Source organism: Morus notabilis, unplaced genomic scaffold, assembly GCF_000414095.1.
Source record: "Morus notabilis unplaced genomic scaffold, ASM41409v2 Scaffold155, whole genome shotgun sequence".
Lineage (NCBI taxonomy): Eukaryota > Viridiplantae > Streptophyta > Magnoliopsida > Rosales > Moraceae > Morus > Morus notabilis.
In genome coordinates, this window is record NW_010361021.1 from 258617 (window position 1) to 273641 (window position 15025).

General features: G+C 34.7%; 3 protein-coding genes across 3 annotated transcripts in view; 1 reads left to right on the plus strand and 2 right to left on the minus strand.

Moving 5' to 3' along the window:
* Positions 1 to 3147: 3147 nt before the first annotated feature.
* On the plus strand, positions 3148 to 7946 carry LOC21403942 (protein PTST homolog 2, chloroplastic). Its single transcript, XM_024165606.1, has 8 exons — positions 3148 to 3935; positions 4168 to 4342; positions 4980 to 5172; positions 5254 to 5486; positions 5705 to 5850; positions 5941 to 6088; positions 7300 to 7368; positions 7462 to 7946. Exons 1-8 carry the CDS (start codon positions 3310 to 3312, stop codon positions 7555 to 7557), a joined length of 1686 nt encoding a protein of 561 aa, XP_024021374.1. The 5' UTR covers positions 3148 to 3309; the 3' UTR covers positions 7558 to 7946.
* A 258-nt stretch (positions 7947 to 8204) lies between these two features.
* Positions 8205 to 9691, minus strand: LOC21403943 (outer envelope pore protein 24B, chloroplastic). The gene is made up of 3 exons (XM_010098028.2): positions 9320 to 9691; positions 8866 to 9228; positions 8205 to 8518 (listed from the first exon to the last, which is right to left on the minus strand). The coding sequence occupies exons 1-3, from the start codon at positions 9536 to 9538 to the stop codon at positions 8438 to 8440; spliced, it is 663 nt and encodes a 220-aa protein (XP_010096330.1). The 5' UTR covers positions 9539 to 9691; the 3' UTR covers positions 8205 to 8437.
* Positions 9692 to 12783: 3092 nt separating this feature from the next.
* LOC112091577 (ultraviolet-B receptor UVR8-like) overlaps positions 12784 to 15025 on the minus strand; it is an 8445-nt gene continuing 6203 nt past the window's right edge. The window contains exons 2-7 of the mRNA XM_024165584.1: positions 14696 to 14897; positions 14162 to 14329; positions 13785 to 13916; positions 13612 to 13698; positions 13288 to 13383; positions 12784 to 13192 (exon numbers count right to left, since the gene is read on the minus strand). Coding sequence (XP_024021352.1) covers positions 12999 to 13192; positions 13288 to 13383; positions 13612 to 13698; positions 13785 to 13916; positions 14162 to 14329; positions 14696 to 14897 — 879 coding nt within the window. The 3' untranslated portion in view covers positions 12784 to 12998. The remainder of the gene's footprint in view (positions 13193 to 13287; positions 13384 to 13611; positions 13699 to 13784; positions 13917 to 14161; positions 14330 to 14695; positions 14898 to 15025) is intronic.

Here is a 15025-nt window from a genome sequence, read left to right on the forward strand (position 1 = left end):
CACTAATAGCTACAACAATATTGTCCCTAAAAAATTTGTAGCGACTAAGTTATAGTGATAACTTTATAGCGACGACATGACTTTTGTAACGATTACTTCTCCTATTTTAACAACTACAACTACTGCCGCCGCTAAAATGCCATTTTCTTGTGGTGACATACAACTCATTCCAACAACAACATATTTAGTTGCTGCAAATACCTCGTTAGGTGAAGAGAATCTCTGAACTCCAACTCCAAAAAGATAACAACCAATCAACATTTTCTAAACGAAAACGACCTTTATAGTCAAAAGTCAAAACAATGATTTTTCCGAATTCAGAAGCTATTGGCAGGCTCAATCGAAGAATTTAGATATTTTTTTCTTTCTCCGAGCTGAGCTGTAGCAAAAAAGGGGTGAACTAGAGAAATACCAATATTAAAGAGTTGATTTTCAAATGCATGATTTATACGGAGCTTAACATGTTTAGACGCACATCAAAACGTTCTTTTGTTGATATTTATAATCAGTATTTGCTATTGGATCGTTGATCATAACATTACTTTGTGTTTCCTATTCATTGTAGCTTGGTTATTTGTCGGCATGTTTTAATTATTTATATTCTTTAATTAGAAAGGATATAATGATTTGTTATTCTTTCGCTTGTAGGTATATATACAAACCCCTTCTTATTAGCTTATTTATAATCATATTTTCTATAATTACAATAATAAGAAATCTTAGTAGACATTTGGTTCATAGATTCAAAATTATTTTCGTTTTACGTCTATTTTTTGTGAGAAAAAAATACTGTAAAAAATCATGAATTATGATTTAGAATCTGAGACGAATGCAGAAACAATCCCTATCCTTTTCTCTAGTTTCTATTTTGCATTCTATAGTCTGACAGGACGATCCAACATTAATTATGTTTTAAGCTGTTTTTTGCAAGACCAGTACATATGGAAAAGAAGTTTGTACTTGAACACGCATGCTTTCGCCTAAACTTACCTTAAAACTTGTTTGATGGAAAAGAAAAATGGAACGATGGGGATGAGTGAAGGGATTGTTTGAAGGATTAGGAGAGAAAAAAAGGGGGAGTGTGAGTAATGGATTTTCAAATCCTTTAAAAATAATTTTCATATTTTAATCTCTCTCTTAATATGTAAGGACGAGAGTATAGAATTCATACCAAACCAAAAAACATATACATTTGTTTTTGTTTTGCCTATTTCCCCACTCCTCAATCAGTTGTATACCTCTCTTTTTTTTCCTTCTTTTTTGGACATCTTCTACGATGGAACTAAAAAAAAAAAAAACTCACCGGTAAAACTTATATTTTTAACAATTGAATTAATTTTTTAACAATTACATCTGTACAGGTATGTATTAAAAATTTATAACGTCACATAAAATTATTCTTAATGTAGATCTGACTGTTAAAAAATCAATCTAACAGTAAAAAAAAAAAAATGCTCAACCGGTGGGTTTTATTTTTAAGTCTCACGGTAAAGAATGCCTTTTTTTTTTCTTTTTTTCCTATCCCATTCTTAAGTTGCTAGAGAATTCCCTTTTAACGTTTTACTTCCATCTTTCGAATATTCATTCTGCTTTCCCATTTCAGTGATTATCCCTTTCTTCAACTTTTCCAACTTGTTCCCAATTGGAATCATGTTTTCCATAAAATGGAATCGTTAACCCCATTTAGTTAAGCACTCAATAATTTGCTTTATATAACCGTACGGAGACCAAAAGATTACCATTCACATTTGAATGGATCTGACAAGAAGATTATTAAAAGCTAAAACCATGCATTGCTTAAACTTGTTTCCTTTTTCACAAGAACATGGGAAGGATCAGTTCATAAAAGTTGATAAAAGCAATAATATCATGGTATAATAATAACCCCTTTTGGATTTATCCAGAAAACGACTCACACAGTTGAAGCTTTTTTAAGACCCTTTTTCTGTGAAAAATATGTTAAAATGACTATTTAACAAAATAAAATTAATAAAATAATTTTTTTTATTTTTTATAAAAAAGGATCACTTAATTATTTTTTATAAAAAGTGATCATTTTACGAATAAAAATTTTTAAAAAGTTATTTTTTCCTGTCAAGTGTCAAGCACGGCATATTTAGAAAAAGAATATAAAAAACTATTAAATTTATATGCGGCAATAAAAGGCTTAGATCCCATGTGTGCAGGCCCATTTATAATCTGTTGTGTTACTTACATCACTTCAATCAGATGTCCCCTGACAGGAAGCCAACAAAGCACGTTGGAATTATCAGGGTCACCTGAGCTTTAACTTAACTTCCAGAAATTTCCTTTTATACAGCTTCCCAAAACGGTGCGTCGTCGACCGCCGTACACAGCCTGTCGTCAAACGGGATTAGAAAGAAACACTGCCGTTTCGTTTCTTTGTCCGCATTCCAAACTAACAAATCTTATCCACCATCCAAACACGCCCTGAAACCCTTTTTTAGTTATTTTGCATATTTGTCCTTCAACTTGTAGAGTTTTGACAACTTACACCTTGAATTTCTAGGGCACATTCTTTTCACAATTTGAGTGACGACTCAAATTTTTTTTATTATAATACTTTTTTACATAAAAATTTAAATTTAACTTTTTATTGTAGTATTTTTTTTCATGTAATAGCCACTTTACAACTCAAGTTTTTAACTAGAATTGTGAAAAAACATGCTTTATAAGTTAAGAATAAATTGTTATTTAACAATAATTTTAACAATTTATGCCTAACTTATAAAACTGTTACAATGTATGCCTCATTAGAATGATAATTGTGTTAAATTGGTAATAAAAAAAAATATTTAGTGAAAAATTGTAATATTTCAATTCAAATAGTAAAATAAATCTCTCAATTATAAAATTCTTAATCCTTTAATCTGATAAAAAAAATTGAATAAAATCGATAAAACGAGACACACTACAACAATTTGCAAGTTAAAAGGGTAAATTGCCATAAATTAGAAAATGAATAGGCAAATTTTCAAAATCCTACAAGTTCAGGGTAAATGTGAAAATTACTCTTATCTTTTTTAACAGACCAAACTAAAAAATAAATAAATAAACAAATAAAAAACGATTGTCTTTTTTCTCTTCCCCCGCCAAAAATACCCGATACGGTATATTATAGAGCACGCATTCATAGGCTCAGTCAGATTATATAAAATTAAACCATAATTTATACTTTCCACGCTTCCCAGTGGTTTTGTTCGTTGCGTGGTTAGTTTTCTTCTTTCTTTTCTTCTCTTTTCTCTACCGAATCCTCGGCCACCAAGTGTTCGAAGAAATGCCTGAGCCATGCTCGCCTCGACCACCGCATCAGTTCACACGCTGGTCACGCCCTCTTCGCTAGCCGCTTCTTCGTCTCACCAAGCCTTTCCCTCCTCGGTCCTCTCCGTCGTCAGGCCTCGGTTTCGGAGGAGGCAAGAGCGGTGGTTCGTGCCTCTGAGCTTCGTCCTCGGCGGCGGGAGCGAGCGACGGTGCGCTCTGTTAGGGTTTTATCGCCGCAGCGGATTGGTGAGGGACTGCGAGCGCGGTTTGCATTGCGGTTGGTCGGGGTTCGTGAGGCGGTGCAAAGATTGGGACTGCGAAGGGGATTTCGCGTTGGAGGCGGAGATTCTGGAGTTCATGAAGAGCTCGGAGAAGCCTGACGCGTTTCCGAGCAGGAAAGAGCTTGTCGACGCCGGTAGGATGGATTTGGCGGAGGCTATTGTGAAGAGAGGCGGCTGGCTGTCGATGGGATGGGACTTGGAGGAAGAAGGAGGAGGAGAAGGTCGAGAAGATAGAGATTTCGATTCAGGTTTTGTAACGGCCGAGGAATTTGATGGTTTTCAGAAGAACAGTGATTGGACTGGCGAAGAAGAAGTGGTTTCTTCAAGTCCGTACGATTATTCCAACTCGGCCTCATCGTCGGGTAGATCATTGTGAGGGTTTCTATTATGGTTTAACTTTTGAATAAATTTGCTCTTGTTGTTTGAATGCTTAATTGGTTTGGTTAATTCTTATTTTGGATTAATGAAGGAACTAAAGTTATAAATTTTGATGTTGCTATACGACTGTTTAGAACTAGTGTTTCAATTGTTAATCATATCGGAAATTAGGTTAATCGTACATTGTGAAGGGAAAATTAACTAGTATCTACACTTTTTTGCGTAGAGAACGGGCAAACACAAGCGCAGATCGTGAGACTGGAATTGAAGGTATATTGAGTAGATTGGAGAAAGAAAGAAGTTTAACTTTTGGATTCGGTGTGGCAGAACATGATGACCGTACTTTCTCTGCGAGTAACAATGGGAAAGACGATCTGCATTCCGGATTCTCATCAGATGCGGTATGATGGCATATTGATGTTAATACAGTGTTTTTCTATGGACAAAAAATTCAATTAGAAAAGGAGGAAAAAAGTCTCGGCCGTATTTGGAATTGATTCCGTTTTTTTCACGTTTTTCGAGAAAGAAAAAATGAAAACGTTTCTAAAACGGCGTTTGGCGCAATAAAGGCAAAACGGAAATGAAAACGATTTTTTAGTTTGTTTTCGTTTTCTCCTCTCTCGAGTAAAGAGAGAGAAAGAGAGACATTAATGAGTTTTTTTTTACACTGAAAACAATCTCTTGATAAAACTACCAAACGCATTTTTAAAAATGATTTCTGTCTGAGATTAAAAACGTTTTATTTTCATTTTCATACAAAAAATAATTCCAAACGCGCCCGAGCCTTTTTCCTTGTTATTTAATTTTTGGAGTTTCATACATAAACTCATGCGAGCAGTAGTATCCTTCAGAGATGAATTGGTTTTTCATGGAAAAATTAAAAACTTTATTGAACGTGCTCTCATCATCGGCATTAGGCTATTGTATATTGTAGTTACAAAGTTTGATTTCTGAAATTTATTGTTGTTTTGGGTTTTCTTTATTTTTTGGATACAGAAATTCTAATACATAACATGTGGTGCTTTTACATTGTAAAAGACAGTTAGTGGCTGTTTCGGAGGCAGCAGGTCTTCATCATTGAGCTCCAAGAAAGCAACATTTGATGAGTCAAGAGGGCGGTTTAATCAGAGCGAGCCCTCTGATGTCGACAGTTCAAAAAACTCACATAAGCCTGAATCGTGGAGAGCTTGGAGCATTCAACGGGCAGGACTTTCAGATATTAATCCAGAAGGTAACTCTATCTGCATGTTTCTTCTCTGGAAGCTTAATCGTTAAACTTTTTGGTTTAAATGGCCTTTACTTGCCGATGCAGTCATTGAAATATCATCAAGCGAAACTAGCAGGGAAGAGTCAGTGGACATTCCAAAAGATGAAGAACTGTGGAGAGCAAGTGATAGTGATCCTAATGAAAGGAATGAGTTAGGTCTACGTCATGAACTGATTAATCACAATGAACTACGCAGTCGCCTTCAGCACCTACAGATAGAGCTCTCATCTGTACTCCAAGCTGTGAGGTCAAATGCTGATGAGAGTGCATCCCAAAAGGTGGTGACTGGATCATTGCCTCTTGTGTGTATCTTTCAACTCTGCTTGCATAGCAAATGAGAACTAATGTAATGATCTTGTGGTCTTTCAGATCACCAGAAGATTTGTGTGTGGCTTTTTTTTTTTTTTTGGGGGGGGGGGGGGGGTCATGAGCAACCTTTCTTTTTCAGATTTGGGTCATTTTGCTGATCCCTTTTTGTTTTTCATGGTGTTTCTAGGATCATGATAGCTCCTCTGATGACTTGCAGACCCTATCTGACGCTTGGGAGTTTCAGGAAAATGAGATTATGAATTCCCAGTATAAATTGCGGTCGATGCGTGCAAGGCTAGCCGTCTTAGAAGGAAAGACGGCACTTGCAATAATGTATGCACTTTTTTTGGGGGGGTAATTTAGCAAAATATGACTCTGAGTTGCTTTACCGTTGATTATTTGGATTTTACCTATTCTTTACAGTGATGCACAAAAGATCGTGGAGGAGAAACAGAAGAGGATTGATAATGCTCGTAGAGCTTTACGACTTCTTCGTCCTGCTTGCATAGTGTGGCCTAATTCAGCCTCAGAGGTGCTATTAGCAGGATCATTTGATGGTTGGGCAACCCAGGTATAACCTCATCTTGAACTTTTAAGTTACTTTATTGATTATGCTTTTACATTTTTTGATATATTCAATGCATAGCCATCAATAGTTTGATGTTAGTCTACCTACATGCTTTGTGGCTCGTTACATCCAAGCGAATTTTATCAGCAGTTGTCGTTCAGTAAGTTTAAAATCTCAGATTTCTGTCAACCTTTAGAAGAAAAAATCCTTGGCCTGAGGCATACACCTCTTAGTTTAGACTTCATTCTTTTGGATAGTGAGATGGGACTCCTTTTGTGGTTATGTTGTTAACAATTGTATAAAGGAATAAAATCATTTTGGTACCCTGTAATGTAGCGAAACATGCTCTTGGTACCCTGTGTTTTTTATAATATAAAAGGGCACCTTGACGTTTTTTAAAACATCTTCTTGGTACCCTGAAGTTAATTTTTGGGCTATGTAATGTCCAAACTAACATTCTTGTCAATAAAATAGAAATCAGTATTTTTTTTAAAAGAAATCTGAAAATATTTTAAAACATTAAAATATTTAAAAGAAAACAACAGAAGAAAAAAATTCATTTTTTTTTTTTTAGATCTATTAGTTTTTTATTAGATGAATAGAAGGGTATTAAGGTAATTTTACATCTCAAAAATCAGTTTTAGAGTCCTAAGAATATTTTTTTATAAACGTTGAGGTATCGCTTTAATATTATAAAAAACACAATGTATCAAGAGCATGTTTCACTAATAACTAAACTGATTTTATCCCTGGTAAGAATCTTCCTTTTTCCTGGTCTCATTAACTTTTGAGTGGTTCTGCATTCTCCTTTGATGTATGGCTGGTGAGAGAAAGTAGAGCTAAAAATCCCAAGAGGAAATGCCTAAAATTGTTGAAAGAAATGTGGAAAAAGAAAGTAGAACTAAGAAACACCTCACTGAACTGATTGTGCCATGCACGACGTAAGGGGGTTGCATTGATAGTTGAGTAATATCTAGGTTTCTAATGTAAGACTTGGCAATAACTCATCTCATTCTGATTCCAGAGAACTGCTTGGTTCTTAATCCGTGAATGTCACGTAGTAGTAACCTGTATATTTATGAGGATCACTGGCTCTGCTATTATGGACCTCGTTACTTTCGTTGGACATAGTTTGTGACTTACCATTCACCAAAAGAACGGAAATAAATAAATAACTAAATAAAAGTTTTGTAACTTACGTTACTTTGCTGCAGAGAAAAATGGAAAAATCAAATACAGGAATCTTCTCTCTGTGGCTGCAATTATACCCGGGCAGATATGAGGTGGGTCAACTCTCTTATTATAATTTGGTCATCATTACACATTGGACCACTTACATGATGAGAATCTCATCAACTTAAGTACAAATTTGACAGATCAAATTCATTGTTGATGGCGAATGGAGAATCGACCCATTACGACCAATTGTTATGAACAATGGTCACCAAAACAATCTACTCATTATCACGTAAAGGACGAGCGGGAGCACGAGAACAATTGCAGATTTTTTCTTTTTTCTTTTTTTAAGTTTTCCTTTATATTAACAGGTAGAGTAGATTGCAGATTATAATCCTAATTATTCTTTCTAGTCTGAAGATCAGTCACATTAACACTAGCAATTCCTGTCCCGTCAAATTTGTCTGCTAATTTGCTATAAATATGTAGTATTGCTTGCTCTGAGTCAAGGTTGGCCTATTTTTAACCAAATAATCTGAAGATTACTGGCTTGTAAAACTTATAGATTTCAATTCATTGGGGCATCGGAATAAATCTTGTAGCCTGATCTAAGGTTCTTGTAAGGATTTGATTTGAATACTGATACTCTTGAGTTAATATGGCACGTGTATACACTATCCAGGAAAGCCACGTCCTCAGAGAATGCATTTGTTTTATTACTGCATTAATTTTTACCCAATTGTTTTTGACTCAATTCCGATAAACCCTCTTGGTTCAAAGGCAGATATTGTTGGTATAAAGAAGAATCATTAACAAGAACGAGTCAGTTGAGTTTGTTTAGGCAGTCCAATATTTTGTTAAATTCCTGCGTCAGTCTAAGTAGGAAAAAACTTTGCAAAAAAAATAAATAAATAATAATAATAACAAAATAAAAAAATGGAAAAAGAGCAGCGAACTTTCATTTGCGATATATATACTGACGCTCAAACACGGTTGCGGAGAGTTTACTACAACTACCGAAACCATCCTGAGTAGGTACTTATTTCTATAAAATAAACGGGCAAGGAAATTCAAGTATAGAACTAGGGGAAAAAAAAAAAATTGATACTAACAAAAAATGCACAAGAGTGAGCTGAATGAATCTTAAAGGAAACTCCTAGAAAATAAAAATAAAAATCACATCTCAAAGTTCCATGTACTCTCAGCACTCAACTTGGGAACCTTCAACCCCTCTGCCAAATTCATTGATGCTGATATCTGCGAGGCAACAATTAAAGACCAATCAATATATAACTACCTGAGATGTTTACGGTTTTAACTCCGAAGGTGAAAGATTTTTAAGAACAAAATGTAGACCAAAATTTTTCTCCATTGACTTGTTAAGAACGGTTAATTGAACAAAAAACTTCTTTTTTCAACGAGAAACAAAAGACTTCACGATAAAATCAACAGACAGCACAAAAATAGCAACCTTATCCATATTTTCTATTTTCTTGTCGACATCTATATCAATAATTATGCAAACAAACGAATATATTCATCTATCTATATATCAGATTCAAAGAGGCATTTTCGCAAACACCCAAAAGACACTCAGACATTACCTTAAATCTTCCTTCCCTGTTCGCCCCTTGCCAGAGCAACTCCAAACCAAGAACCTTGCTCGAAGTCCGATAGAAAGCTCTGATCACATCGCCGTCGAGAATCCTCTGAGAAACAGAAATGTCCCAAGAATTCCCGGCAACGTCATAGCAGGGCTCGAAAGTCCTAACACCGCCCTGGACGTAGCTGTACTTGACCTTGCAATCTCGGGAATCCAAGCCATAGCTCCCCCAAACCTTGTTCGCCGGACTCAACAAAAGGCTCGCGTCCAGCGCCGTCAGGTTCGCGCGCCTCGCGTGCGTGTACGTCAAATTGAGCCGCTTGTCGAGCACATTCACCGAATTCATGAACTGGAACCGAACGTCCTGCGCAGAAAAAAGGGGAACAAATGAGAAGAAACAAACTACAAACAAACCCTATATTCGAGAGAATTTTAGAAGGAGGAGGAAGGAGTACTTTGGTGGGGACGTCGTAGTCGACGGCGAAGGAGCCAGGCTTCTCGAGGGAGAGGGAGAGCGAGAGGTCGGCGAGGCTGTTGGGGCCGATGACGGAGGCGGGAGTGGTGGTGGTGGAAGCGCGGAGCTTGAGGTCTCCGAGGAGGATGGCGAGGGTGCCGACGACGCCGTCCTTGTCGGGGGAGTTGGAGCCTCCGGTGAATGAGATGGCGGCGTTCATGTTTCTCAGATAAGCTCGTAGAAACTAGAAAGAGAGAGTTGTGTAGTGTTATAGAGAGGAGAGGGTTTTTACATTATTATGTAAAGGTGATACTGTCACTCCGTATGTATGTGTGTGAGTGATTGAGGTGTGGACTGTTTGTCTGTTGTTGGGGAAAAGCTGCAATAAGGTTCAACAACGTCGGTATCGACTATATTTGTTGTCGTATTTGTTGCAAACGTCGTTTGGTGGACATTCGTTACATGCGTGAGTCTAGTCTGAATTTTTATTTTTTATTTTTAATTAATATCTTTTTATTAGTATAATTATTTGAGTAAAAATAATATTAATTAAAAATAGAAGATAAAAAATAAAAATTTTAATTTATATACTTTTAAATGGTATTTATCTCCATAGATATGTATATATGTGGGCACATGTTTGAGTGTTGGAGGGCAAAACCGTATTTGTTACAAACGTCGTTTGGTGGACATTCGTTATATGCACGAGTCTTGCGATTCTGAATTTTTATTTTTATTTTTAATTAATATCTTTTTATTAATATAATTATTTGAGTAAAAATAATATTAATTAAAAATAGAAGATAAAAAATAAAAATTTTAATTTATATACTTTTAAATGGTATTTATCTCCATAGATATGTATATATGTGGGCACATGTTTGAGTGTTGGAGGGCAAAACCATCATTTTCTAAAAAAATAATGAGGTCGTAGACGAGGTCAGTCGCTTAGCTGATGAGGACAATGCCTAGTTGACTTGATATAGACAAGGTCAGTCGCATAGCCTACGTAGAGTTATACGTCGGGGTAATTTTATAAGTTTGATCCTTGTATTAAGTTTTGATTATTATGTTATTGTTATTGTTTTTTAATAAATGAAATCTTAGTTAGTTGTTAGTTAATACACAATTAATACGAAAAAAATTATTTCACCAAGACAATTAGAGAAAAATATTTACGAGAATCACATGTGAAAGGAGGAAATAAACCAGAATGTATACTGGGCAAAAAATAATATTATTATATAAGGGTGAGAGAAAAAATAAAAATAAGAGACTAAAAAAGCAAATTCAAAAAGGAGAATTCAAAAAAAAAAATAAAAGGAAGAAAAGCAAAAGAAAAAGAAAAAGAAACATAGATATAGTGGTAAAAAAAATTGATAAGATTAAATAAAGGGTAAGAGAAAAAAGAAAGAGACCTAAAAAAGCAAAAGGAAGAAAAGTAAAAAAAAAAAAATGAGGGACTAAAATGATAATAAGATTGAAAAGAGTGAGAGGAAAAAAAACAATAGAAAGTAGTACGAAAAAAACAATAGAAAGTAGTAGAAAAATGAGGAGAAAACGAAGGCGCAAAAGATGTCAATGACTAAAAACTAATGTAAAAAACAAAAAATAGGCGAAAAAACACGCGCAGACACAAAGGGGAGATTCGTTAAAAACAGAGGGTGCATTTGGAATTAGTTTCAAAATGATTTTGTTTTCTATATGAAAATAGAAATGAAAACGTTTTTATTTTCATTTTGGAATTATTTCTGCAATGCGTTTGGTAGTTTTATTCAGAGATTTATTTCAGTTTTAAAAAAAACTGAAACTGCGTTTGGTGGTTTAATTTTTGAAAACATATAATAATATTTAAATTAATAATATATTGAATAAATAATAATATTAAATAATAATATATTCTCATCGAACAAATAAATAAGGGAAAAGAATCCTATTGAAAACGTTCCTAACGGGGGGGGCGGCAGTCGGAGAAGATGGTGGCGGGCCAGTCAGAGAGGAGCGTAGACGGTAGGCTTTCGCCGGATGTCCCAGCGTCTTCTTCGGCTGGAGAAGAGAGAGAAGAAAAAAAAATGAAATTCGTTTTCAGAAAACGAAAACGTGAAAATGAAAATACCTTTTTTTCGTTTTCAATTTTTCAGAAAAGACAAAAACTTTTTTGTTTTTGTTTTTTAAAAATTTTTACACCAAACGCATTTTATGTTTCCGTTTTCATTTTTTAGTCTCGAAAAATGTGAAAAATGAAAATGAAAACGGAAACAAACAGGGCCGGAATGTTTTATATTTGTTGAAGACTTTTGATTGGGAACATATAAAAAATGTACTTGAAATAGTTTCTTAAAAAAAATTAGGTATGGACATAAATGAAAAAATATATTTCAATAGAATAATAAGGGAAAAATATCTATGAGGACCATATTTGAAAGAAGGGAAAAAATATAAAATGGAGAAAAAAGATAAGATAAAATAAAGTGGAGAAACAAAGAAAAAGAAAAAGAAAAAGGACTAACAATTGTATAAAAAAAAGGGATGATTCGAGCCCGTTTGGTTGGAGGATTCGTTCTCTGATTCGAATCATGGTTCATGATTCACAACAGTATTTTCTCTCACAAAAAATACAAGTAAATTGAAAATAATTTTAATCTCATAGTTCTAATCTATGAACCAAACGGAGCTTCCAATCACTAGTAGAGGAAACACACGTGTGCTGATTAGCGCTTTTATATAGTAAAGATAAAGATATTAGTTCGGAGTAAGGGTTCCAAACATGCATATTTATTTTATTTTGTTGAATTACTTTTGAATACTTGTGTGTAAATTTTTTTTTTTTTTTACACACGTGTGCTGATTAGCGCTTTTATATAGTAAAGATAAAGATATTAGTTCGGAGTAAGGGTTCCAAACATGCATATTTATTTTATTTTGTTGAATTACTTTTGAATACTTGTGTGTAAATTTTTTTTTTTTTTAGAGGTTTGTTTTTGAGTTTTGGTAGAAGTAGAGCCATGAAGAAACCGAAATTTTAAAAATTAAAGATGACAAATTTGTTGGCTTTAAAAATTAAAGATGACAAATTTGGTAGAAGTAGAGCCATGAAGAAACCGAAATACGAAATATAAAAGATTGAAGTTCCTTGGTACCAAAACTTTAAAAATAAAAGATCAAAAAGTTCATTACCATAGATTTCATTTTAGCTTCGAACTTTATCGAAAAGTTTGCTTTTGTTGTAGCAAAAGTTTCATTGTACTTCTTTCTAATGAATCTCAATTCAATAGATTCTGCTAAATTCTAACTTTATTGTGTGCACAATATATGCTCATGTATTTTCATATACTTATATATTTTACGATACAAGCTCGACTTAAATCTCGCAATACATTATACATGAATCTTCTTTTCGAGAAACGAACTATGATTAGACAAAGGGCTTTAAAAAACTTCAAACAGAAATCAAAGTGTGTTTAAACTGGAAAAAAAATTAAGTGTTAGGTAGGTATTTACAATTTACACCATAGATGTTATTAAAAAAATTACACTATAGATCTGCAAGGAAATATTTTCGTATAACTAAAATATGTAGATGTCATTTTCTTTATTTCTTATGATTAGCAAGTATTGGGAAATGACCTGCGTGAGAATATTCACTGCTTAAACAAGGTCACATCCACAAAGAAGGTTAATCAGGTCCCGGAAAGAACAGTTGGAGTTCTTATGGCAATTGTAAACCCACTGCCGCAATAAACCTCAATTTTGGCAGCCTCATTTGGACCATCCTGGCAAAGATTTACCGTTTGAGGGCTGGTTTGATCACATGTATCTCCCAAACCAAGCTGACCATGTTCACCCCAACCCCACGTCTTGACAAGTCCATTCTCTGCCATCACAACAGCGCGGAAATGGTAACATGAGATAAAGAAAAATAGCAAAACTTATATCCTGCTGCTATAGCAATAGTGATGAATAACATGCCAGTTACAAGAGCAGAGTGTTCAGCTCCAGCTGCAATATGCACAACTTTTTGCCCTTCTAGACCAGGGACGTCTTCTAGAACGCCTTCCTTTGAATCTGACATAGAAGGTATACGCAGTTCGGGTAAGTTAACAGTAAGAATTTAATCATCCCTACTTTCAAGCACTGGTTGTCTGCCTGTTAAAACTTAAATACAGTAATTTGCAGATTTTACCTTCCTTCTCCGAGGGAAAACAGAATAGTGCAACAAAGTTATGATCACTTTTAAAGAATATCAATAAAATTGATGTCATGAAAGTTCTTTGATTAAATTTATTTAGTTACCTTGTAAGAGCTTTGCTGAACTTAGTTTATCTGGGTTACTGAGAACTCCGTGGTGGTTGCCGCCAAGCATCAAAGCTTCTCCATTACCTGCATATCTCACCTGGAAGATCAATGGAGAGAATAAACGGGAAGAAATAATCACAATTAGTAACATACTTAACGAATGTTCAAACCTGTTAATAGAAGAGCATGATTCCATCCAAGAGCAGTGCTGGTAAGGCGAAACAATGTAGGTACATACATAGGACGGTGAAAATCTGAATTTCCAGGAAACCCTCTTCCCCAAGTGTAAAGGTGACCATCAGCTGATAAGATAAGCAAGATACAAATAGGGTTATAAATAAGCGAGAATTGTAGAAACCAAATAGACGTAGATAATAATAAATGGTCTCAAAGCGATGCTTTCTACAAGCTTCAGCATCACATTAAATACATTGAATCATTTAACCGATTAAAAGTTTTAGATGAGAAGTAAAGCTACAATTTAGGCTAAAAAACTAGAGGTTAAGTTTATTGCCAGATCAAGACACAGAAAATTCGAGTGACCCACCAGATAATGCTGCACTGTGATCGCCATTTGCAGCTATACTTGCAATTTTGGTGCCTTCCAATCCGCAAGTAACTTCAGGAAGATTGACTTTATTGATCTTATCCTTTGAGATACCCAATTGACCACGTTTCCCAGACCCAAATGCATAAACTCGATCTCCAGAACGACCTGCATCAGATTCGATTTTAGCTATTAAGTAATAGACTGAACAGGAGTAATCAGGATTATGCTTGTAACATATCCAGAGAAAAAGCAAGCAAGTCTCCTAACAATTGAAACTGAGTCTTTGTGAATGAATTTCCACATATCTTCTGTCTTTTTTATACTCCCGTTTCCACTAAAAAACTCTTTTGAGTCGTTCTGATTCAACTAACAAAGGTAAAAAATAATCTCTAATCTCCAAGCAAGATTTTCCTCCCGAGTTTCACATTCAGAATTTGTCAGGCGAAAATGACATAGTCAGAAAAGACATATACCCTATTCATCCTTGTTCATATTAGAGAACCTGAACTAAAAAGATAAATTTCCACTTACCTTTCGATAAGACAAGCGAATGGCGCATACCACATGCTATCTGTTCAACATGGTTGTCAACAAAGTATGCAACTTTCACAGGAGAGCAATGTGATTTGTAATCACCATGTCCAAGCTGACCAAAAGAACCATCACCACAAGTAAAAAGAGACCCCGCATCTGAAAAAAAGAAAATGCAAATTGAATTATGTTCAAAACAGGACTACATATGGGCAACACCTAAAAACTTGATTTTGATTAGGTACACGCACCAAATAGCTCTATAATATATATATATATATATATATATATATATATATACAACAAACAATCAAAGATAGATCTATAAGA